This window comes from Podarcis pityusensis (assembly GCF_964106645.2).
Source record: "Podarcis pityusensis genome assembly, chromosome: 14".
Taxonomy (NCBI): Eukaryota; Metazoa; Chordata; class Lepidosauria; order Squamata; family Lacertidae; genus Podarcis; species Podarcis pityusensis.
The window spans coordinates 7,480,950-7,506,168 of NC_138039.1; the positions used below are offsets into that span (position 1 = coordinate 7,480,950).

The following is a 25,219-nucleotide window of genomic DNA, read 5'->3' on the forward strand; positions in this document are numbered from 1 at the left end:
ATCGATGGGCCTTAAATAACGTTGGTGATGCTTTAAGTCCCAGGGTTAGGGGCAACAGGACACCGTTGGGAATCAGAAACGAGGCAAGAGAAAGAGAGACGTGTGGCTGGGGAACCCACTGGAGATTTGGGTGGGTGCATCCAATGTACAGGTGAAACTCGAAAAATTAGAATATCATGCAAAAGTTCCTTTCTTTCACTAATTCAACTTCAAAGGTGAAACTAATATATGAGATTGACTCATGACATGCAAAGCGAGATATGTCAAGCCTTGATTTGTGATCAGTGCAATGATCATGGTGTGCAGCTGATGAAAACCCCAAATTAACAATCTCAGAAAATGAGAATATTCAAGGAAATCAGCAAAACGAGGATTGCAAATCGAGCAAGATTAGACCTCTGAGAAGTAGAAGCATATCTCACTTTGCATGTCATGAGCCGATCTCATATATTAGTTTCACCTTTTAAGTTGAATTCCTGAAAAAAAGGAACTTTTCCATGATATTCTAATTTTTCGAGTTTCACCTGTAGCATCCTTAACTGTGCCTGAAGGAACCTGCCAGTAACTTAACCCATATTTGAGGTTCATGTCCTCAGAATTCATACATAGGAAGGCAACTTGGACCTCCTCTGTGGATTTCGTTTATCAAAGATCTTCTTATCCCTGATCATCTAGCTCAGTATTGACTAGCAGCAGCTCCCCAAGGTCTCAGCTAGGAGTCTTTCCCAGCCCAGTTTCTGAGGATTGAAATCGGGACCCTCTGTATGCGAGGCACGTGCTTCACACTGAACTATGTCCTTTCCCTTAACAATAAAGTAAGATTCTAGACCTCATTGTTCTGAATGAAGGGGTAGTTCATAGGTAGCCTGCCATACACTATTGGTTCATCTAGGTCATTGAGGTCTACACCAGCTCCCCACAGCCTGTTGGCCACCCAGGCACTGCCGGACTACAATTCCCATCATCCTCGACCACTGGCCATGCGGGCTGGTGCTGGTGGGAGTTGTAGTCCCTTGTTTGCGGTCCTGGATATTTGGGTAAGCCGTGCTGAGTTTGCAATAGGAGCCAATGGAAGGGGAATGGTGGAAAGGTCAACTCTGACTCTTAAAGCATCTCCCAAAAAAATGGAATGGGAAGGAAAAAAGAGAGAGTGCGCGTCTTCTTCCGTCCCGTTGTCAAACCAAAGCAAACCAAAAAAAGAATCCGTGGGCAAACGATATCTTGCTTTGGAAGCAGGCAAGGCTCAGAAAGATTGTGATTTGTACCGCTGTCTACCGACCAGACATGTATATCGCCTTACTCCTGCGCTTTTTCTCCAGCCTCCGGAGCCTCTTCTCCTCGCGCCGCCTGGCCTCTTCCGCTTCCTGGTGCTGCCGGCACTTGTGGAAGTTCTCCACCACCACCCCGACGAACATGTTGAGCACGAAGAAGCTGACGATGAGGAGGAAGGAGATGAAGTAGAGGAGCATCCAAGGGTTGTGGTTCTGGCTGGGCTGGCGGCGGAGGTGGGAAGGAAGCAGGGAGACAGAGAGAGACAGAGAGAGACAGAGAGCAAGGTGGGATGAGCATGAGAAGGTTCAATGGAGCCCACCATCAGGGAAGCGTATGGTATAAGGCAGTGTTTCTCTAACTCGATGGAGTTGGACTACAATGCCCATCATCCCTGATCATTGCTCCTGTTAGCCAGGGATGATGGGAGTTATAGTCCACCCAAGTTTAAGAAACACTAGCATAAGGCCACACCACACACTTATTGCCAATTGATTCTTTTTATTGAGTTTCAATTTTTTAAAACAAATTAACAACAGATCAATTCAAATTTAAAACAAATTTACAAGTTGACTTCCCGCCTCCCCTTTCACTATGTTTCTTTTCTTTCCCTCCTTGACTGCTCCTTTCCCCTAATTTCTGTTCCACTACTTAAAATAATTTAACATTTTGTTGTTCATTTCCCACCCTTTCTCAGTTTTCATGGGCTGTGAATGTTTCAATTCCTGCTTAGACTTTTGTTGAGCTAAAACATTTCCCCAGTTATTCAAGCAGAGTTACTCTTCCTTTATCTATCCACATCGTAATGTTAAATCACATTTCTTCCAATGCATCTTATTCATCTTGCCTTTATGATTTCACAATGCTCTAATAAGCAATGGCAAATGTATCCTCTTCTTTTACCCTAGCATTCTATTCAGACTCCATTCTATTCAGAGAGAGGAGCTACCCAGCTTTGAGATAGTAACTAGGCAATCAGAAGGGAGGGAGCAGCTGGGTGATACATTTGATACAATTGAGTGTGTGTGTGTGTGTATCATGCTTGCAACATGATACTGTAATAAAAAGACTATAAATCTACTGAATGCTTGTTAATTCTTATTGGGGAGCTACCAGAAGGGAACTCCCATACTTGACAGGACCTGAGTGGTCTTCCTCTCCACCTGTGACTCCCAGCCTCTTGCTTTTATAGGGTCTGATTGGGGCATCCAGGACCGCTTGACAAGGAAAGGGCAGGTTTAAAGTGCTCTTAAATACTGCATACGCCGATAGGATTTTAATAGCAAAAAATTGGAAAAGTGACTTAATCCCCACAAAAATCGACTGGCGAGCGAAGATGATAGAATACCTAGAACTTGCGAAAATGGCTGGGAGAATAAGAGGAAACTCAAACCAGAAAGTCAGTAAAGACTGGACAATATTCCAAGGACATTTCAAAAAGTACTGTGATAATGCAAATCTCCTGACAGATTTAGACTGAACCTTGAATTACAAGGAAACTATAAAAGCAAAATTTTCTCTTGATAAGTAATGGAAAAAATAAGGAAGTGCGTACAGAATAATAAGGTGTAAAAAGTACAATGAGGTGAATCAGAAGCCAAAGTATGTGTAATGTTAGATGATATGTGGTGAGTTAGTGTCTATGGTTTGTTTATGGTGTTTTTTGTTTTGTTTATGTTTTATGTAAATTGTTTTGTAATAAAGAACTTTTTAAACAACAACAACAAACTGCATATGGCAAGCATGAAAGGATGAATATGCAAAGGCATTTAAATTTCTACCCCAATAACAGTGTTATGATCTTTAGCTTCTACCTGCTGGTCGATGCCAACTGCGTCTAATCCGTCATACATGATGTTCACCCAGCCGTCTTTGGAGGAGAGGACAAACAAGGACATTAGGGCCTGTGGAAGAAAGGGAGACAAACCCTCTGTTTATGTGGTGGTAGGCACCTATAGGCTAGTGCTAGTGACGTCCTCAATCACAGATCACCAGGGCAGGTTTTTTTTTTTTTTAAAAGAAGTGTCCTGAAATTATTTATTCTCTCCCCCGCAGCGTAAGATAGTGTATATGCATGGTAATGCATATATGGCACTTTAAATATATACAGGTTGGGGACCTTGAAGCATAATGAGAAAGAATAAGACTCTCCCTAGTGGTGCAGCAATAAAACTGCTAGCACATTTGCAAAGCTAAGCAGGGTCCGGTATGGTTTCAAATTGGATGGGGGACCATGTGTTGAGATGCCTGCATTGGTGTCCTTTCTAACTCTACATTTCTATGATGAGTATTGAGAGTCAACACTATGTTTGGCTAACAAGATGTGTTCAGGCGGAAGGCAAAGCTCAGTTTGCATGGTCTTCTCTCTTCCCCTTACCTGCCCCAAGTTGTCGAAGTTGTACTTCCGCCGGACCCATCTGTAGTGGGCGTTTCTGCAGTCGGCCTTGGTGGAGATGTTTCGGATGTCCAACCCCTCACAATGGTAGAATTTGCCTTTAAACAGCTGGGACAAATACAAACAAAAACCAGGGAGAGAGAGAACATGAGCCTTGCTTTATATTTTTATGAATGTGCAGGTTATAAATTCATAAGTAAGAAAAATAACCCGGGGTCACGAAACCTGAGTGGTGAGCAGTAGATTCGGTACAAAGAAAATTATTCACGCAGGATGGAATTAATTTGGCTGAGTAAATGTACCAGTCCTCAATCATGCATATTTACCAAGAGCAATGAGTCCTTGTGCCTGAGAGATCAGGACAAGGCAGAGCCCCAAGAAAAAGGCGTTTCACAGTAGAAAAAGAGGCCACAGCTCCCAATATAGAGAATATAGGTCAGTTTTGGTTTCTCTCAATTTCTGTCCCCTCCCCACGCCCATCTTAAGTTCAGGTTAGGGCAGGGGAGAGCTGACAGAGTTAACAGGGGCTGCAGAAATCGAGAGAAGTGTTGGTTGACTTCACGTTTCCCCCCACATTTTGATTTTTGCATAGCACACATACACACACACTCTCTCTCTCACAATTCAGGATATATTGCCAGGTCAAAAATTATGAAACTGTTATGATATGGACTTCAAACCAGTTTTGGACAATATATCCAAAAGCTTTAGTTCAGGTATAGAAATATCTTAAAGAAAATTGTTTCAGTTTCACCCCATTTCTCATGTTTCCAGTCAAGTTACAGGGAACCAGACAGAGGGCCTTCTTGGTTGTGGCACCCACCCTGTGGAACACCCTCCCTTCAGATGTGAAGGAAATAAGCAGCTATCCTATCTTTAAAAGACATCTGAAGGCAGCCCTGTTCAGGGAAGTTTTTAATATTTAATGCTGTACTGTTTTTAACATTTGATTGGGAGCTGCCCAGAGTGGCTGGGGAAACTCAGCCAGATGGGCGGGGTATAAATAATAAATAATAAATAATAATAATAATAATAATAATAATAATAATAATAATTATTTTCAGATCTCCACATTTTTGTGTTAGGTGTTCTTTTTTAACGAACATCCTCATAACCCTTGCCCCAATTTTTATGCACATTTTTCTGAAAGTATACATTTTTTTTGCATGCAATCTGCCTAATATACACCTTTTTTTTTATTTGCAAACATTTCCCCCTAACATCATGCATTTTTGGACACTGTTTTCACCAGCACATGCATCTGCATACAGATTTGCACATGCTCTTGGGCTGAAGATCAGCATTGCAAAATTCAGGGGAGCGCACACTTCGAAGGACAGCCACACGTTGGTTCAACGGTTGTTTCAGGAAGTGAAAATGGATTAAGTTTGCATTTAAATCTGAATTTCTCCCCCACCCCTAGCTCTAGGTGACTTAAGTTGCTGGGGCAAGCTGGCTGCTGGAGTGGAAGGGAGCTGGAAAGTCTTTGCTAGGGGTTTGCTGAGCCAACGAGAGAGGAAAACGATTACCTGCACTCCTAAGATGCCGAAGATGATGAAGAAGGCACAGCAGATCAGCACGATGTTGCCAATAGGCCTGAGAGAGGATATCAGTGTCTCCACGACAAGCTTCAGTCCTGGCGCCCTGCTGATGACTCTGGCAAGAAGATTATCAACGTCAAATTTAGACTATCTATCTATCTATCTATCTATCTATCTATCTATCTATCATCTATCTATCTATCTATCTATCTAGATAGATAGATATAGATATACATATACATATATATATAGTTTTTTAACATATCATTTCCAACATTCAAGTAACATAACTTCTTATCTTATACAATATTTTTGACTTTCGTCTTTATTTTTGACTTTTCCTTCTTTATCACTTATTCTTCATTTCTTAATTTCTCTATTACTCTTAATTATCATTAACTAATAATTCTCCTCATAGTCTTTCTTATAATATTTCAAATAGTCCTCCTTACAAAACTTCTTGCAGTCCTACTAGCGTAATCTGTTCATCACAATTACTTTTCAAATAGTTCATATATTCACTCCAGTCTTCTAAGAATCTCTGGTCCCGCAGGTTTTGAATCCTTCCTGTTAATTTATCTAATGCTGCACAGTCCATCAATTTCATCCTCCATTCTTCTTTCATCGGTAGTTCTCCTTGCTTCCATTTTTGTGCCAATAATATTCTTGTTGCCGTCATTGCATATAAAAACAACTTACTGTCTTGTCTATTAATATCATCTCCTACAATGCCACAAATTTAGACAAATTCATGGAGGTTAAAATATACTAATGACTATGGGACCTGAAGGACATTTTCTTCCTCCACCGTCTGAGACATCCAGTGAAGCTGAATGTCAGGACGGACAAAAGAAAGGACTTCTTCAATGCAGGATGCAGTTAGACTGTGGAACTCACTGCCACAAGAGGTGGGGTGGCCACCAACCTAGACGGCTTTAAAAGTGGGTTAGACAAATTAATGGGAGAATTAACAGCTACTAGTCATGATGGTTATGTTCAGAGGCACTGATGCTTCTGAAGACCAGTTGCTGGAAACTACAGGACGCGCAAATTGCTCTTGTGCTCGGATCCTGCTCACAAGTTTCCCTTTGGGGCATCTGGCTGGCCACTGTGAGAACAAATTGCTGGACTAAATAGGCCGCTGGCCTCATCCAGCAGGTTTTTTATTACTAGGGTCTGCTGCCCCTTCTTTGCATTGCTTGCCAATCCTGTCTCTGTCCCTCCACCCATGCTTTATTCAAACCTCTGCTGTTGTTCAAAACCAGGCACCCCCAAACTCGGCCCTCCAGATGTTTTGGGACTACAGTTCCCATCATCCCTGACCACTGGTCCTGTTAGCTAGGGATGATGGGAGTTGTAGTCCCAAAACATCTGGAGGGCCGAGTTTGGGGGTGCCTGTTCAAAACCACCATTTGAAAACCTGCCTTCTCTTTTGCTTCCTTCCCCTGTTGTGACTTCATGGAAATCCAGGATTGTGATGAGGCACTACAAATCTTCTAAGGGGAGCTGCGTGACGACAACCTTACATTTTATGTATATAGGAAGAAATACTTTTTTATGATTTGTAACATCTGGTGTTTTTTGTTTTGTTTGTTAGGTTCTCCCTGACCCTCTTTTAATTAAATACTGTGGTTTAGTTTCCTGAGAAGAATTCAGATTGATGCCAAACAGCTGAACCCAAGACAGACAGATGCCAATCAACTTTAACTCACCACCTGACTCTCTATTTTTCCTGCCGGTGCAAAGTTTAGCCTGGCTAGCCTTTTTGAATCTGATCTTTTGAAATATAAAAAAAGGTTCCTTCTCTCCCCAAACATGCACCTACTGAAATTAAGACCTTTATGCCTTTCCCCAATAAACCAGGTGAACTGAAGGCAATTTTCCATTCCTTTTCACCACCTTCACTTTAAATCTGCATTTAAAGCACTACAATACCACTTAAAACAGTCATGGCTTCACCCAAAGGATCCTGGGAAGCATAGTTTTGTTAAAGGTGCTGAGAGTTGTTAGGAGATGCCAGTATTCTGCTCCCTGAGCTACAATTCCAAGAGTGCTTTAGCAACCAATCCCTTTTCCCAGGTAACTGTAGTTCTGTAAGGGGGAGGGGTCTCCGAACAACCCTCAGCACCCTCAACAAACTACAGCTCCCAGGATTCAGGACCGCAATACCTCAAGGATCGCCTCTTTCTATATGAACCTACCTGAACCCTGAGATCATCTTCTGGGCCCTCCTTCGTGTGCCTCCTCCTCAAGAGGTCAGGAGGGTGGCAACACGAGAACGGGGCCTTCTCTGCAGTGGCTCCCCATCTGTGGAATGCTCTCCCCAGGGAAGGTCTCCCGGCACCTTCATTATACACCTTTAGGCGCCAGGCAAAAACGTTCCTTTTTAACCAGGCCTTTGGTTCATCTGTTTGACATCCTATACCAGGCTTCCGCAACCTCGGCCCTCCAGATGTTTTGAGACTACAATTCCCATCATCCCTGACCACTGGTCCTGCTAGCTAGGGATCATGGGAGTTGTAGGCCAAAAACATCTGGAGGGCCGAAGTTGAGGAAGCCTGTCCTATACCCTTTTAAAATGTGGCTCTTTTCTTGGGGGGGGGTTGTTATTGGATTATTGTTTTTATTTTGATTTTAGACGCTGTGATCTTTTTTGTGAACTGCCCTGAGACCTCCAGGTATAGGGCTGTATATTCAATAAATGAAACGATTCTTTAGCAGAGGCCGTGACCATAGCATGGCACTGCTTTGAAAATACAATGTTACCAGGATAAGGAAAAGAACAGTCCTGCCTTGATGTGTTGGTGCTGACCTTTAAACCCTAAACAGCCTCAGTCCAGTATACCTGAAGGAGCATCTCCACCCACATCGTTCTGCCCGGACACTGAGGTCCAGTGCCGAAGGCCTTCTGGCAGTTCTCTCACTGTGAGAAGCTAAGTTACAGGGAACCAGGAAGAGTGCCTTCTCAGTAGTGGCCCCTGCCCTGTGGAACGCCCTCCCACCAGATGTCAAAGAGAAAAACAAATACCAGACTTTTAGAAGACATCTGAAGGCTGCCCTGTTTAGGGAAGCTTTTTAATGTTTAATAGGTTATTGTATTTTAATATTCTGTTGAAGCTGCCCAGAGTGGCTGGGGAAACCCAGCCAGATGGGTGGGGTATAAATAATAAATTCTTCTTCTTCTTCTTCTTCTTCTTCTTCTTCTTCTTCTTCTTCTTCTTCTTCTTCTTCTTATCCCAGTAGTGATGTATGGAAGTGAGAGCTGGACCATAAAGAAGGCTGATCGCCGAAGAATTGATGCTTTTGAATTATGGTGCTGGAGGAGACTCTTGAGAGTCCCATGGACTGCAAGAAGATCAAACCTATCCATTCTTAAGCAAATCAGCCCTGAGTGCTCACTGGAAGGACAGATCGTGAAGCTGAGGCTCCAATACTTTGGCCACCTCATGAGAAGAGAAGACTCCCTGGAAAAGACCCTGATGTTGGGAAAGATGGAGGGCACAAGGAGAAGGGGACGACAGAGGACGAGATGGTTGGACAGTGTTCTCGAAGCTACCAACATGAGTTTGACCAAACTGCGGGAGGCAGTGGAAGACAGGAGTGCCTGGCTTGCTCTGGTCCATGGGGTCACGAAGAGTTGGACACGACTAAACGACTAAACAACAACAACATTATTATTATTGATGTGGAACCACAGACCCAAGCAGAGAGCAGACAAGAATTCCCAAAGCGAGTGATCTTCCTTCTCAATAGTTAACCGAAACACACATTTCCTTTTACTCCACTTCAGACACTGGAAGTGTCATCTGACTGCAGCTCTTGCCAAGATGCTAAATTGCTGCTCGGTGGGATCGAGCGGGAAGCGTCAGCTCAGAGTTCCCGAAGCGTCCCCCACTGTGGTTCAAATGCAAATCTTGCTCAGAGCCAATGTGACTCCTCACCTGTTATCTCCGTTTTCCCCCCCCTTCGCCCCCACTGCTCCATGGCTGACACGCCACATGGGGTCATGTCTGCCTCTCCCAGAACAACTGTGAGGTTCTGCAATTTGACATGTCACTTAGATGACTGGGCTGCCGGCCTGATAAACGCAGCTCTGAGAAAAATGCAAGCAAGGAGAAGGCGTTTATCGTGCGAGGCTGATAATGCTCAGTGCTCCAAACATGTCCAACCTTTCTGCTTGCACGGGAAGGTTAATTGTATGGGTGGTGGGGTGGTGGAGGGGAAGTTGAATCTGGTTTCTCTGCAGGAACATGTGCTCATCGAGCCGCAAAGAAGAGCATTTGCTCGGGTCTCTGGGGTGGGCAGGATTGCATTTACATGGTTAAAGCTAGTGTGCTGGCTGCGCTCCTTCCTTGAGAATCTAACCTCAAGGTTAGATTACTGCAATGGTTTATACATAGGGCTGCCTCTGAAGATGGTTCAGAAACTTCAGCTGGTGTAGAATTCAGCGGCCAAGTTGCTCACTGAAGCAAGACAGTTTGAGCACATTACACCGATCCTGGTCCGACTGCACTGGCTGCCGATTAGTTTCCAGGCCCAATTCAAAGTGTTGTTTTTGACCTATAAAGCCTTAAACAGCTCAGGACTGCAATACCTCAGGACTGCCCTGAAGAAGAAGAAGATGAAGATTTTGGATTTGATATCCCGCTTTATCACTACCCGAAGGAGTCTCAAAGCGGCTAACATTCTCTTTTCCCTTCCTCCCCCACAACAAACACTCTGTGAGGTGAGTGGGGCTGAGAGACTTCAGAGAAGTGTGACTAGCCCAAGGTCACCCAGCAGCTGCATGTGGAGCGGAGACGCGAACCCGGTTCCCCAGATTACGAGCCCACCGCTCTTAACCACTACACCACACTGGCTCATCTTCTGAGATCATCTTCTGAGGCCCTCCTTTGTGTGCCTACTCCTCAAGAGGTCCAGAAGGTAGCAACACCAGAATGGGGCCTTCTCTGCAGTGGCTCTCCCCAGGGAAGTTCGCCTGGCGCCTTCATTATACACTTTAGGCACCAGGCAAAAACGTTCCTTTTTAACCAGGCCTTTGGTTCATCTGTTTGACATCCTATACCAGGCTTCCACAACCTCAGCCCCCCAGATGTTTTGAGACTACAATTCCCACATCCAGATGTTTTGAGACTACAATTCCCATCATCCCTGACCACTGGTCCTGCTAGCCAGGGATCATGGGAGTTGTAGACCAAACACATCTGGAGGGCCAAAGTTGAGGAAGCCTGTCCTATACCTACTGCAATTATCGGTATGGTTTTAATATATTTTATATATAATTTTAATTCTATCAATATTCAACTGTTTTTTTTTAAATGGTTGTTTTTTTCTATGTTTTCAGTGGTTCTTGTTTTTAATCGTAAGCTGTCCCATCAGGGGAGACGACAGGGTATAAAAAATATACTCAAATATAAATCCATTGTTCTTCTAAGTAAGAATGTAAGAAGAGCTTGCGGGATCAGGCCAATGGCCAATTTAGTCCATCATCCTGTTCCCACAGGGACCAACCAGATTCCCAAGGGAAACCTGAATTCAGGATTCGAACACAAGACCTATCTCCCCTCCTGCGGTTTTTAGCAACTGTTACTCAGAAGCATTGCTGCCTCCATGTTTAGAGGCAGTGCTGAGCCATTGAGGCTAGTAGCCGTCGATACCCCTCTTCATGAATTTGTCTAAGTCTCTTTCGAAGTCTGTGTCTGTCGCTGCCCTCCTGAGGGGGCCAGTTCCACAGATTAACAATGCGCCGCATGGAGAAGTCTCAACTTCAATCTGTCCCGAATCTTTTAGCATCCAAGAGTTCTAGTGTTTTGCGAGAGGGATGAAAGCTTATCTCTATCCACTTTCTCCATGCCATCCATAAATTGATAAATTTCTATCATGTCGCCTCTTAACTTTTTCTCTAAGCTGGAAAGTCCCACACGCTGCAGCTTTTTCTAATAGGGGAGTCTCTATATTTCCCTCAATCGCAGTGGTTGCCCTTTGGAGAACCTTTTCTGCTTTAGAAGATAAACAGTGAAGCAAGCAAGCTTCTTCTTCACAAAAGGAGCTCCAGAGCTGAGACCAGCCTGGCTGCTCTTTCCTCCCCAAAAGCACAGAGGAAAGCTGCCAGCTGAACCCTAAGCATAAATCAACCTGTGTGACGAGTCTAGTGAAATAAACGGTGCTTTTCCTTGACAGCTGTGCCGATGCTTTGCTCAAGACAGTTTGGAAATGATGGATGACCCAGAATGTGCCAACCTGGCTTTTGGGAATGTGCCTTATACTGAGCTGGTATTGTCTACACTGACTGGCAGCAGCTGTCCAGGGTTTCAGGCAGAGGACAATCCCCTGCCCTACCTGGAGTCTGGGATGGAGCCCAGGACTGGGAAAGCAGATCTGACACACCATGGAGTAACTGCTCTTCTCCAAAGATGCAGGAAGATGCCTTAAGGCAAGCCAGATTTTGCGGTCCACTGAGTCCAGTTTGTCTGCTCCCCAGAGTTTCAGGCAGGACAGATGCGCAGCCCAAACCTAGAGATGCTGAACCTGGGACCACCTGGATAGAAAGCGGGTGCTCTGACCATCAGGTACGGACCCAAACAATGCCTTGATGGGCTTCCGGTCCTCCAAAAGAAGAGTAGTCTATCTGGCGCTGTTGGACACAAACTCCCATCGTCCCTGACCTCTGGCCATGCTGGCAGGGCTGGCCGGGAGCCACAGTCTAAGACAGGGTCAGCAAGGCTTATTAGCCATGGGCCGGATCACTCCCACGGATGATCTCCACTGAAAATCGCGTCTGCGCATGTCCATGGCACAGGAAATCGCTTCTGCGCATGCCCAGACACCGAAAATCGCACCTGCGCAGAAGCGTTTTTTGGCATCTGGGCATGTGCAGAAGCGATTTCCGGTATCTGTGCATGTGCAGATGCGATTTCTGGCGAGTCCCCGCACCGCAGTGCGCCGGTTTAGTGTAGCGCAGTTGGGACTTGCCAAGCAGATGGCTCGGTTTGGGGATGGCTCGTGGGCCGGTAAAATGGTCTTTGTGGGCTGGATCCGGCCCATGGGTTGCACGTTGCTGACCCCTGGTCTAAGAGCACCATGTTGGCTCCTCTTGTGGCTAAAGATTGGAAACATGGCTTAGAATGCCCCCTCCAAAACCACACTAGGTGTAATGCACATGTCCCAAGATTGGTCTCCCCATTTTCTTCTTATTGAAAGGCACTCTTGGCACGGGGCTGCAAACTCCATTCGCAAGCCTCCATGTACAGAGGCAGTCTACCACACACAAAAAAAGTTGCTAGATATCATGTCTCGAGAGCAGGCTTCCTGGATGTTCATTTAGATGGGCTTCTGGACTATCCAGGATAACTCTTCTTGTTTTCTTAAATTTGCTCGCAATTCTGGGAGAGGAAGTGTCTAATCTTTTCTCCCTGGGGCAATGCTTGAGATCAAAACGGTCCCTTTGACACACTGATTTCCCCCTTCTCCCCATCATGAGTGGGAAATCAGGTAGCCCTAACAGGAGCTTCTGCAGAGGGGAAAGGAAAATACCGTAAGGGTCTTAAAGTACGCAGCAGCCGAAGTACGCGAAGGACCCCCAGGATCTTAGCCCCGCCTGCCGACGCCATGGAAACGATGATGTCGATGATAGACACGAAGACGAGGATTCCGTCCAGGACGTTCCAGCTGCTCTGGAGATAGGTGTTTTCCCCGGAGAAAAAGCCAAGGGCCACGACCTGAAGGTAGAGAAGATGGTGAGGGTTAAGAAGCCGAAACAATAGCTTGGCTGATTCCCCCATCGTACAGAATCTTGGTACATCAGAAGCTTTCTGATAGGGACTCCTTTCGGGCAAATGGGGCACTGCCCTAACATCCTCAGTCTAACCTCAACCAGACCTTGCATGCCTACCTTCTTCCTCGCAACCCATCCAGGTAACAGGAGCAGGCCGGCAGTAAATCACACTGTGCACATTGGAGAAAGCTCTTCATTAGCAAGAACGGGATCTGCACAGACCTGGAGGAGTGTCAGGTCTAATGAGCACAGCAGCTCATCCCTGGTAGGTCTTGACCCATGGATCTGTTGCTGAGACTGAAAGTCCCTGCTTCCCCACCGCCATCGAAGTTCCTTCCTCTGCAGGGTTTCCCCCCAAGCAATCAGAGACTGCGCCTGTGTGAAGCCAACCCTCTCCTCTGCCCTTTTCATGCCTCTTCTGGTTCTGCGAGACAAGCGGGGAGGGGAGATTGTTGCAGCAGGAGGGGGAGACACTTGTGGCTCTTCGCCATCCAGACTCATCTCTTGGCCTCCCTCCTCTCCTGCTTCTGCCTCTGATTTTGGACTTCTCTCTGCCACAGATTCCCCTCGTTCACTGAGTGCTGTGACCTTCCAACATCTCATCTTCGCGGTCTTCTCCCTCTCTGACCACTCATTGTCTTCCCACCACCAATCCCCAGTGGTAGACTAAGATGTTAGATTCCTTCCTTAAGAACTGATAACACTTTACAGAGGAAAACTGAACGAAACAGCGTATAATTTGAGGAGGAAGGAATGGAGAGGGTTTTCTTTCTTTCTTAGCTTCAGCCTTTTACAGGGCAGGAACACATTCAGCTCAATATACACAGGGGAAACTCCCTCAGGTCCACATAGCCCAGGGGTCTGCAACCTTTAAGATAAAAAGAGCCACTTGGACCCGTTTCCGAAGGAAAAAAAACTGGGAGCCGCAAAACTCGTCATTATAAAAATAACTTTTTTGTCACTTTTTTATTATTTCTTTGTTTGACCCCTCAGAATTACTCCTCCTCATAGAAATAAACGTTAAATTAACAAGTTTCCTTTTTTTGTGTGTGTGTGTTCTTCACTCCCCTTCAAAACAGTGACCAGCGTACATGCCCCTTACAATGTAGCGGGCGGGTGGGAAGGTGATGTCGGGACGGTGCGTGACTAACGCACGCACCGCCCCCATGCGATGTCACAGCCAGTACAGCGCCCGCCACAGTGGGGAGTGTCGGGGTGCACAATGCGCCTCCTCCCCTCGCTAGTATCCGCCCTGGAGCCGCGGCAAAGGTGTAAAAGAGCCACATGTGGCTCCGGAGCCGCGGGTTGCAGACCCCTGACATAGCCAATTGGACCATGTTCTACCTCATCAAAGATCATGTCACTATATTTGGTTGCTAAGCAACAGCAGCACCCCTCTTTTTTTAAAAAAAAAATTGCAACATAATGACCATTACTAACAAAGGTAATAGATTTCAGGACTATGCCACTTCAGACTGTAATGGGCTCATATTTTTGAAATCCCCCCTCATGCATCAGCATCACTCTCACCTGACTGGAATAGCTCAGTTGGTAGAGCATGAGATTCTTAATCTTAGTGTTGTGAGTTCAAGCCCCACATTGGGCAAAATATTCCTCCATTGCAGGGGGTTGGACTAGATGACCATTGTGGTCCCTCGCAGCTTTACAATTCTATGATCCTTTGTGCTGGATTATGCCCTGCAGGGAGGGATATTTACCTCTTTGCCACAAGGCAGCATATTTAACAGAAATATGAAATCTTTCTTCATAAGCTAAAGTGGTGCACACTACAATTCTACAATTCTACATTCTGCGTAATGGGTAGATTGCCTTTCACTGTACATGCATATAGCGGAAATAAGACCAGGACCAAGCTCTGATGGTTTCTTTTCTGCATGCCTTCTGGTTCAGCTTTACCTTGACCATCATCTCGGCGACAAAGATGGCAGTGAAAATGTAGTTGGAGACGCTCAGGAATATCCGCTCCTGTAAAAAATAATAATAATGGAGGGAGGGAGAAAAGGTATGAGCGAGTGGGCAGACTGCTCAATCCACAATGCCATGTGGTTACACTCGGGGCAGATATATATACAGTGGTACCTCGGTTCTCGAACATAATCTGTTCCAGAAGACCGTTCGATTTCCAAAACGTTCAAAAACCAAGGCTCAAAGGGCTAGCTGCAAGTTCAATGGAGAAAATAGAAAAACACGCAGCGGAAGCCATTCGACTTCCAAGGCACATTTGAAAATGGAAACATTTACTTCCGGGTTTTTGGCGTTTGGGTCCCAAAATGTTCAGCTTCCGAGATGCTCGAAAACCGAGGTGCTAGGTTGGCAGGAGCAGGGACTGAGCAACGGGATCTCACCTCGTCGTGGGGATTCGAACTGCCGACCTTCTGATCGGCAAGCCCTAGGCTCTGTGGTTTAACCCACAGAGCCACCCGCGTCCTTTCCACTTTTCCTTAGGATGCCCCTATTTTCATTGGAGAAATGTTGGAGGGTATGGAGTTATCTGACTCCAGAGCTGTCTGAAAGCAATCTTGTATAGGGAAGTTGTTGTTGTTGTTTTAATTTAAAAAAATAATGTTTTATTATGTTTTTCTATATGTTGGAAGCTGCCCAGAGTGGCTGGGGCAAAGCAGTAAGATGCATGGGGTATAAATAGTAAAATGATCATTATGGAATGGGACGTTCCTATTTTCATTGGATAAATGTCAGAGGGTATGCAGGAGTGGGCGGGGATCATGGTGCTCATATGTTGTTGGGCTCCAACTCCCATCGTTCCCAGCCAGCATGACCCAATGGTCAGGGATGATGGGACTTGTAGTCTTGGACAACCACATGACCCTTCTCCCTTCTCCCTCCTTCCGCTTAAAGTTTGCAGGCTGCAAAGTAAGTGGTTCTTAGCATCCGATCTCCCAGCAATTGGGGCACTTTCTGGTGCTCACCGTGCTGTTGGGGTCGATATCCGGCCTCTCCAACGCGATGGTGATGCAGTTGAGGAAGATGAAGACGAGAACGATGTGGTCAAACATCTTGTGCGCGATGACCTTCTGGCAGTTGGCCCGAAGCCTTGAAGACGAGAGCACAACTGCTTACCACTCTTGTTGATTCCGAGCACAATTCAAAGTGTTGGTGCTGACCTTTAAAGCCCTAAACGGCCTCGGTCCAGTATACCTGAAGGAGCGTCTCCACCCCCATTGTTCTACCCGGACACTGAGGTCCAGCGCCGAGGGCTTTATGGTGGTTCCCTCACTGCAAGAAGTGAGGTTACAGGGAACCAGACAGAGGGCCTTCTCGGTAGTGGCACCCACCCTGTGGAACACTCTCCCACCAGATGTCAAAGAGAACAACAACTACCAGACTTTTAGAAGACATTTGCCTTTTAATGAACTGATGTAGTTTCATATTATGTACCTTTTATATGGGGTTAGCCATTGGTAGTTAGAGCAGGCTCAATGAAATTAATGAAGATGACTAACTTAGGTCCGCCAATTTCAATGAACTTAATGGGGATAGTGTCTGATTATGGTCAGTGGACTGTAAATAAGTTATATCTGGATTTGGAGCAGGGGGAGGAGGAGGAGATTCTCCCATCCTGCTGAGGCGCTCTTACCGATTCTGAGGTGAAAACAAATAGAGTGACCAGTCCTCATGAGTCTTGCACCACTCTGGCTTATAGGGCTCCAGGGCCTTACGAATCCTATAGCAGTAACTCTGGATGGAAAACAAGACTTTTATTATATCATTCCTTTAAGCGGCCTGGAGCTCTTTGGAGGGAAGGCAGGATATAAATGAAACGAGAAAATAAGGCATTTCCCAATCTTTCACATTTGACGCCCACTTTCTTGAGCAAAGGGTGCCAGCTGTCAGCTGAGCTGGGCATTGGCTGAAGGCCCAAGGGCTCAGAAGGACCCCTTCATTGACCTGATCCAGTCGAATGGCCCATCTCCATCCCTCCCGCCTGGACCCCACATGGCTGTTTTGGTCCTGAATCTATGTAGACCAGGCTGTGGATCAATGAAGTCTATAGATCTATAAAGACTACATCAGGGTGGTCCAACTCTTCATACCAGGTGGGCTGTGACAGTACTTTGACATGGAGGTAAAGGATCCCTGGACAATTAGGTCCAGTCAAAGCGACTATGGGGATGTGGTGCTCATCTCGCTTTCAGGCCGAGGGAGCCGGTGCTTGTCCACAGACAGCTTTCCGGGTCATGTGGTCAGCATGAATAAACTGCTTCTGGTGCAACAGGACACCATAACGAGAGCCAGAGTGCATGGAAACACCATTTACCTTCCCACTGCAATGGTACCCATTTATCTACTCGCACTGGTGTGCTTTCGAACTGCTAGGTTGGCAGAAGCTGGGACCGAGCAATGGGAGCTCACCCCGTCACAGGGATTCGAACCACCAACCTACCGATCAGCAAGCCCAAGAGGTTCAGTGGTTTAGACATGGAGGGGGTTTGGCAAGGCCAGATCCTGATTAGCTTTGAAAATGTGCTAGCAGTTTTATTGCTGCACCACTGGGGTACAAATGAAATAAGCCAGCCATTCTGAACCTGGGGTCCTCAGTTGTTGTTGGACTACAACTCACATCATCTCTAGGTGGGCAGGATCAGTTGTCAAGGATGTCACCAACCTTTGGGTACCCCGGGTTGTAAGTAAATAATAAAATAGACACCCCCTGTGTACATTAAGGGCCACTGGTGAGGAAGCAGGTCCCGCCTTCCGTTCGCCGGTTCTGACTTACGTCCTCCATGTCGTCATCGTAGTCGAGCGTGTCGTCCTTGTGCCCATCTACGTGCAGGTAGAACTCGCTGGGCACGTGGAGCATCTTGCCATTGCAGTCCTGGTACTCGGCGGGCAGTATCGCCACAGGGCTGACGTTCAAGGGATGGTGGCGCACCCCGGGGACATGGAGGAGTTCGGGCATCTCCAGGGCGCCTCTGCAGTCCAGAGACTCCGCCCGGCGGTGCAAGGGGGGGCGGCTAACAGAGCTGAGCTTGGCATCCTCCGCCTCATCGTCGGTGCTGCCTTTTCCTTCCCCCGAGAGCAGGGACTCGCGCTCCCCGCATTGACTCTTCTTCTTCAGGCTGGGAGCTCGCCCGAGGCTGTTCCAGCTGGACCGGCGGCTGCCCCAGTTGCTGCTGGTGCCCCAGTTGGCGCAGGGCGAGCTGCGGAGGCTGGACTGAGAGAGGGCGGGGAGCAGGTCAGAGCTGCCAGGAGAAAGGGCTGGGGAGCCTGGCATTCTCCAGGCGGACTCCAGCACCCATCAGCCCCTCCTAGCATGGACAGGGATTACCGTATTTTTCGCTCTATAAGACACACTTTCCCCCTCCTATAAAGTAAGGGGAAATGTGTGTGCGTCTTATGGAGCGAATGCAGGCTGTGCGGCTATTCCGGAAGCCAGAACAGCGAGAGGGAGCGCTGTGCAGCGCTCCCTCTTGCTGTTCTAGCTTCTGGCTTAGCCGTGCAAAGCCTCTTCAGGGCACGGGGAGCCTTCATCTCGCTGCCCTGAGGAGGCTTCGTGCGGCTATCCCTGGCTTTTGCAGGAGGTGGGGGAAGGGACAGAGGGCAGCCCCTCAGTCCCTTCCCCCACCTCATGCAAAAGCCCGCAAGAGCTGCGCTCCCTTTAAAGAGCCGCGCGGAGCGTGTGTGCGGCTCTTGGGGGCTTTTCCCCGAGGAGGGAGAAGGGCAGCCCTTCTCCCTCCATGGGGAAAAGCCTGCAAGTGCCACACACACGCTCCTCGCGGCTCGTGACAGGGAGCGATGAGCAGAGCCTGGGATGCATACAGACTGCTCAGCGCTCCCTTTAAAGAATATTTTTTTCTTGCATTCCTCCTCTAAAAACTAGGGGCGTCTTATGGAGCGAAAAATACAGTATGTGCGTCCGGTGATAGATTGAGGGCCACAGTTTCCCCACCCCCGGCCAGAAGAAGGCAAGCAACCCAGGGCAAGTCAGGGCAGGGGATGCTATCATGGCAAGTAGCCAACGACAACCTGGCTGTGAGCCATGGACGATAAGGCTATTCCACGGAGGGAAAGGTTGTTGTTGGCCCCTAGTCATGATGGCGATGGTCCACCTCTGAAGGCCAGCTTCTGGGTGTGACAACTGGGAAGAGCGCAGTTGTGCTCAGGCTTGCTGCTTGGCCACATCCTGTGGAAACAGGGTAGAAGGAAGAAATTAAGAACAGGCTGCAGGATCAGGCCAGTGGCCCATCTAGTCCAGCATCCTGTTCTCACAGTGGCCAACCAGATGTCTCTTCTGGGAAACCTGCAAGCACAAGAGCCCTCTCCTCTTCTGTGGTTTTGCAGAAACTGATTTTCAGAAGTATTGCTTACTCCAACAGTGGAGGCACAGCATAGACATCAGGGTTAGTAGCCATTCATAGACGTGCCCTCCATAAGTCTGGCTTACTAAACCCTACAGTTAGCTGGCTTACCAATGACAGGATGCCTGTGCTTTTGTGAATGAATGCAGTTAATGATGTAGTAATGTATTTTTTCTGCTTTTCCATCTCCCCCCCCCCCCGACTTCCCTGTTCGCAACCTCCCCACCTGCTGAGTTCTACAAGGGCAAGAGCATATTGCACCGATCCTGACCCGACCGCTCTGGCTACCAATTAGCTTCTGGGCCCAATTCAAAGTGCTGGTTTTGACCTACAAAGCCTTAAATGGCTCGGGACCGACCACAATACTTCAAGGACCGCCTTTCTCCATATGAACCGACTCAGACCCTGCAATCATCCCCTGAGGCCCTTCTTCGTGTGTCTCCTCCATGTGAGGTCCAGAGGATGGCAGCGCAAGAACAGGCCTTCTCTGTGGTGGCTCCCTGTTGTGGAATGCTTTCCCCAGGGAGTCTCACATGGCGCCTTTACGATACATCTTTTGGCGCCAGGAGAAAACGTGCCTCTTCAACCAGGTCTTTGGCTGACTGATATCCTATAGCCTTTTAAACGTGTCTTTGGGAAGGGGAATGTATTGTTTTTGCTGTTTTGTTTTTAATTATCTCCTTGTGTTTTCATCTTATGATGAAGGGGTGGTGGTCTATAAATCTAATAGGTAAAGGTAAAGGGACCCCTGACCATCAGGTCCAGTCGTGACCGACTCTGGGATTGCGGCACTCATCTCACTTTACTGGCCGAGGGAGCCAGCATACAGTTTCCGGGTCATGTGGCCAGCATGACTAAGCCGCTTCTGGCGAACCAGAGCAGCGCACAAAAATGCCGTTTACCTCCCCGCCGGAGCGGTACCTATTTATCTACTTGCACTTTGATGTGCTTTCAAACTGCTAGGTTGGCAGGAGCAGGGACCGAGCAATGGGAGCTCACCCCGTCACGGGGATTCGAACCGCCTACCTTCTGATCAGCAAGCTCTAGGCTCTGTGGTTTAACCCACAGCACCACCCGCGTCCCTATAAATCTAATAAAAATAGCTAAATAAAACGCTGACACTGAGGAGGAGGTGGTGGAAGCCAACAGGTGCAGTCGGCGTTGGTTATAAGTTAGAAGACAGGTAGTGGGGTGCTGGCAGAGGGCAGTCTGAGCTTGGTGGGGCAGTGCCCCATTTGCCATCAAGGACCAGTCTCCACTAGGTAAAATTTACATTCATTGCTCCGCCCACTTTTGCCTCTGCCCCGCCCACCACTTGCATGCGGCCCCTGGACAGCTGCCCAGAAGGGAATTTGGCCCCCTCTGCTGAAAAACGTTCCCCACCACAGGTATAGCTCTGTTCTGTGTCACCATCCAGCAAACCTCCTTCCATAGGTGAGAAGGACCCCCTTGCCAATCTCTGTGCCCAGGGTGGTGGATATGAGGAGAGGCAATCCATCAAAAACTGGGGGTCCCGAGCACTTTGTGTGCCCAGTTGCAAAGTAGCCTCCACCCGCCCTGCTCTGCCCAAATGTCAGCTACCAGCAACACTTGTAAAATACCAAGGACTTTTGGTCGAAGCTCAAAGGGTCGATCGAAGCGTTGCTCCCTCTTCTGGAGTCTGCAAAGGGGTAGACGGCGTCCATGTGCGGGGAACACTTTGGGGTGGGCATGGGCGTGGCAGCAGTGCGCATGATGATCGGTGGGGGCATGCTCCCCTTGCCCTCCAGGTGGCCATTGGGGGTGACGGCGAGAGAGTACATCTTCAGCTCTGGAAGAGGGAAAAGCTCTTGTCAAGGGCATGGACAGAGCGGCCAAATTCTCAGCAGGTGCCTCAGTACGAGAGTTGCTGGGGATGTACAATGCTATTCTGACTTATAGCTGGACACTTGAAGCACATGGACCAAAAGGAGCATTGAAAACTTTCTCAAAACTTTAGGGTGGATTGCCCCACCCTAAAAGAGAACCACCAAGGATCTAGACATCATGAAGATCTGACGTTCTTTTCCTCGCAAAGTGCTTTTCTCCAATGACAGCTAATGCCTTCTCCAGCAATCAATGGCGGAAGCAAACAGACTCCCATTTCCCAATAGCTCTGTGTTTGTAATTTGAATCAGCTGGAGAACAGAACTCATCATGTCCTGAAATGTCCTCTGTAGGACTTTTAATTTTTCATTGCTTTGCCGGCTGCTTGGTTTTGTGATGCACAATCACACGTTGCCTGTACAGTGGAACCTCGGTTGTCGAACATAATCCGTTCCAGAAGACCGTTTGACTTCTGAAACGTTTGACAACCGAGGCGCAATTGCCGGTCGGCAAAATCCATTGAAAAAATGGAGAAACACGCCTCGACTTCTGAGGCACGTTCGAAAATGGAAGCATTCACTTCTGGGTTGTCGGCATTTGAAAGCTGAAATGTTTGACTTCCAAAGCGTTTGACAACCGAGGTTCCACTGTATGTCATTGTTTGGAATTTTAAAATCGAATGTTATCATATTTATATTGCTTTTACATAAACCGCTTAGAGGATTTTTATGACAGTGAAAGGTAGAAATCTGGGGTGGGGATTTTCATACAAAGCTGATAGGGAAACCCCCTGGGGTGTTTGTAAGTTAGAAGGCAGGCAGGTGAGCGAGGGGCTGGCTGGCTGAGGGCAGACTCGGTTGGGTTGCGCAGTACCTCGATCACCTTAATGGACCTGTAGACGCCCCACCATGGGAATGGCATCCCAGCTTACCAGAAGCACGGAGTTCCTTCAGCTTCTCAATCTCTTCCTCAAAGTTGATGGATGTCTTGTCCTCATCGGTGTCGGATCTGTTGGCATCACCCTGTTGGAGGGAAAATTGGGTGGGTGAAGAGAAACCAAATTAATTTGCAATGCTGAACTCAGCAGTGGCTGGCACCTATAAGAGACTGCTAAGATGCAAGGCAGGAGGCCAACAGCAGGTGGTGCAAGTGTCCATGAAAGGTCGGAGCTGGAGCCATAGGTGCCATCTTGCACCAAAGATTGTGGGTGCCCGCAACGAAGGGTTTCAACTTTGCCCATTGACTTTGTGGGCGCTCAGCCCCACAAATAGATTATTGGGGGTGATGAAGGACCTGCGGCCCCCTGGCCAAAGCCAATTGCAGGCAGGTCCAACTGATTCTAGTTTCATCTCCATCCTCTTTTCTACAAGGGCAAATGTGAGATGGAAGAGAAGGAGGAAGCTGACAGCTGAGATGGCAGGCAAGTGGCCCCTGGCTCAGACGGAAATGTGGCCATTGGACTGAGCACAGTTCCCCACCACCCTGTTTTGGACACTGGATTTAATGGCCTTGCAGCGCCCCCTTTAGATGGCCGTTTGTATGACTTCAGTTCTGAAGGTCAGCATTAAGCATTTTCTTCTACCTCTCCATGCAGCCATTCCATACAGGTGATGGGGGGGAGGGGCGAGGAGAGAATACTCTGAGCATGCACAGTTTTGGATGGTAAACTCACTTAAATCAAGGTGCAAGTGGGGGCTACAAGAAGAAGTGGTTCGCCTATGAGGAAAGGTTACAGTGTCTGGAGGTTTTTAGTTTAAGTAAGAGGCAACGTCTTAAAAAGCAGAGACATCAGCTTGCCGACAAAGGTCCGTATAGTTAAAGCCATGGTTTTCCCAGTAGTGATGTATGGAAGTGAGAGCTGGACCATAAAGAAGGATGATGGCCGAAGAATTGATGCTTTTGAATTATGGTGCTGGAGGAGACTCTTGAGAGTCCCATGGACTGCAAGAAGATCAGACCTATCCATTCTGAAGGAAATCAGCCCTGAGTGCTCACTGGAAGGACAGACCCTGAAGCTGAGGCTCCAATACTTTGGCCACCTCATGAGAAGAGAAGACTCCCTGGGAAAGACCCTGATGTTGGGAAAGATTGGAGGCACAAGGAGAAGGGGACGACAGAGGACGAGATGGTTGGACAGTGTTCTCGAAGCTACTAACATGAGTTTGACCAAACTGTGGGAGGCAGTGGAAGATTGGAGTGCCTGGTGTGCTCTGGTCCATGGGGTCACGAAGAGTCGGACACGACTAAACGACTAAACAGCAAGAGACAACATGGTGGATGTTTATAAATCTAAGCATGTCATGGGAAAAGAGGATCGAGAAAAGTTTTTCTCGCTGACTAGAACTCGTGGACATCTGGCGAAACTGAACATTAGAAGAATTGGGACAAATAAAATAAAGGATGCCTTCATGCAGAGTGTAGTTGATCCAGTAGGATCTCCGTGTGTTCTGAAGAAAAGGGAGTTTGCTTCTGCTAGCCTTGGGACTAAACGCTTTCTTGGGATCAAGCACCATTTTGTTGCTAGAAAGGATAATATATACATTTTTCTAAATGCCAAAGCAATAAGATGAGCTTCTGTTACCAGGCGGTGGCCTGCCAGCAGCCTCCTGACTAGAAAACGTTTCTAAGAATAATCCTCCAACACTGGAAAGGCCAAGCGTGGAAAACTGGATACAAGAACTCCTGCGTTTAGCAAGCCATGAGAAAACCCTGCTCTATAAACTGCATGAAAATACTAGCTTCCAAGAGATTTGGAGCGCATTTTTGGAACTCTCCCCGTCACACAATGCCCACAACTAGGAGAACTGGGAGGCTCAACGCAGGGATGGAAATGTCTGCATCTTAAGAGTTTTTAATCTGCTCCGTGAGCCGAGACTGGATACTCATTCCTCCTAAACCTTATCAGAGCCGGTGAACCTGGACACTGGATGACACACCAAACTACTAGACGTCAGAAATAAAAATGCTGTAACAACAAAAACGACAACAAAGGGCTCAAGGACTTTAAAAGACGATTAGACAAATTCATGGATGTAACGGGAGAGGATTTACCCCAGCAAATTATTTGTTAAAATTACAAATACCCAAACACAGACGGTCATTTACCCTCGCTAGATTCAACGTGCTGCCATCTGCCTTATTGCAGGGCAGATTCGAGGGTAAACCGTACGTGGAACGAGTCTGCCCCTGCGGCTTGATGGGGGTAGAAACTGTCTCTCATGTCTTGTTACGCTGCCGTTTCTACGGGGATATACGCTCGGTATTTATCACTCCTGTTATACAAAAATCTCCAAACGGGTCGGAACTCCAATGTCTAAAACTCCTGGTAGAGGACAAGGATCTAGAGATCACGCCAAATTCCGTGCGACTGCCATAAAACTCAGGGAACAAGTTGTACTACCAAAATGATTAAGGTTTTAAATGACAACTTTAGGTTATATTTTAGTGATCAAGATTTAATGTATATTTTTTTAACCGCCATTATATCTGAATTGTCTCTGTTAAACCCAATTGCAATTCAATGTATTCAATGTTGTGTTTTATGATTTTTCTGATATTGTAAGTGAGCCGGAACTGATCTGTGACCGTAATAATAAAATTCATTCATTCATTCATGGATGAAAAAGCCCATGGGGGCTCTGAAATACCTCCACTGTTGGAAGGAGCAATGCTTCTGAAAACCAGTTGCTGGAAGACACAGGAGGGGAGTCTTGTGTTCAGATCGTGCTTGGAGAAAGTGTGTTCTCATTCATAGAGAGCATGTGTGGGGTCTGGAAGGCCACCCCTTTGTTGCTGGGCGGGTTAGTTTGGATGACCATCTGCAGTGATTGGGTGGTTGGGTTGTTGAGCAAATTTTGGTGTTGCCATTTTGGGGGTTGGACCAAAGGTTATAAATTGAAGTCACGCAGCTCTGACTGGGTACTTTTGCTGTGTGCACCGGATCACCCGCCCACCCTCCCTAATTTTTGGAATCTTGGTTGACCTTGCTATGCCTGTCTTGGGGTCGCCTGCTTTTGGGGCAGGGGCCTGGTAGGAATTTTGTCCATTTGGCTGATTG

At 47.3% G+C, this 25,219-nt stretch overlaps 1 protein-coding gene across 1 annotated transcript in view; it reads right to left on the reverse strand.

Annotated features, from left to right (window-relative positions):
* The window catches only part of CACNA1H (calcium voltage-gated channel subunit alpha1 H), a 174,583-nt gene that overhangs the window by 39,531 nt on the left and 109,833 nt on the right, over positions 1-25,219 (reverse strand). Inside the window, exons 13-23 of the mRNA XM_080980107.1 lie at positions 22,094-22,184; positions 20,919-21,127; positions 17,736-18,173; positions 16,596-16,696; positions 15,928-16,051; positions 14,897-14,965; positions 12,739-12,923; positions 5,194-5,320; positions 3,647-3,772; positions 3,084-3,173; positions 1,301-1,493 (exon numbers count right to left, since the gene is read on the reverse strand). Of these exons, the coding sequence (XP_080836233.1) occupies positions 1,301-1,493; positions 3,084-3,173; positions 3,647-3,772; positions 5,194-5,320; positions 12,739-12,923; positions 14,897-14,965; positions 15,928-16,051; positions 16,596-16,696; positions 17,736-18,173; positions 20,919-21,127; positions 22,094-22,184 (1,753 nt within the window). The remainder of the gene's footprint in view (positions 1-1,300; positions 1,494-3,083; positions 3,174-3,646; positions 3,773-5,193; positions 5,321-12,738; positions 12,924-14,896; positions 14,966-15,927; positions 16,052-16,595; positions 16,697-17,735; positions 18,174-20,918; positions 21,128-22,093; positions 22,185-25,219) is intronic.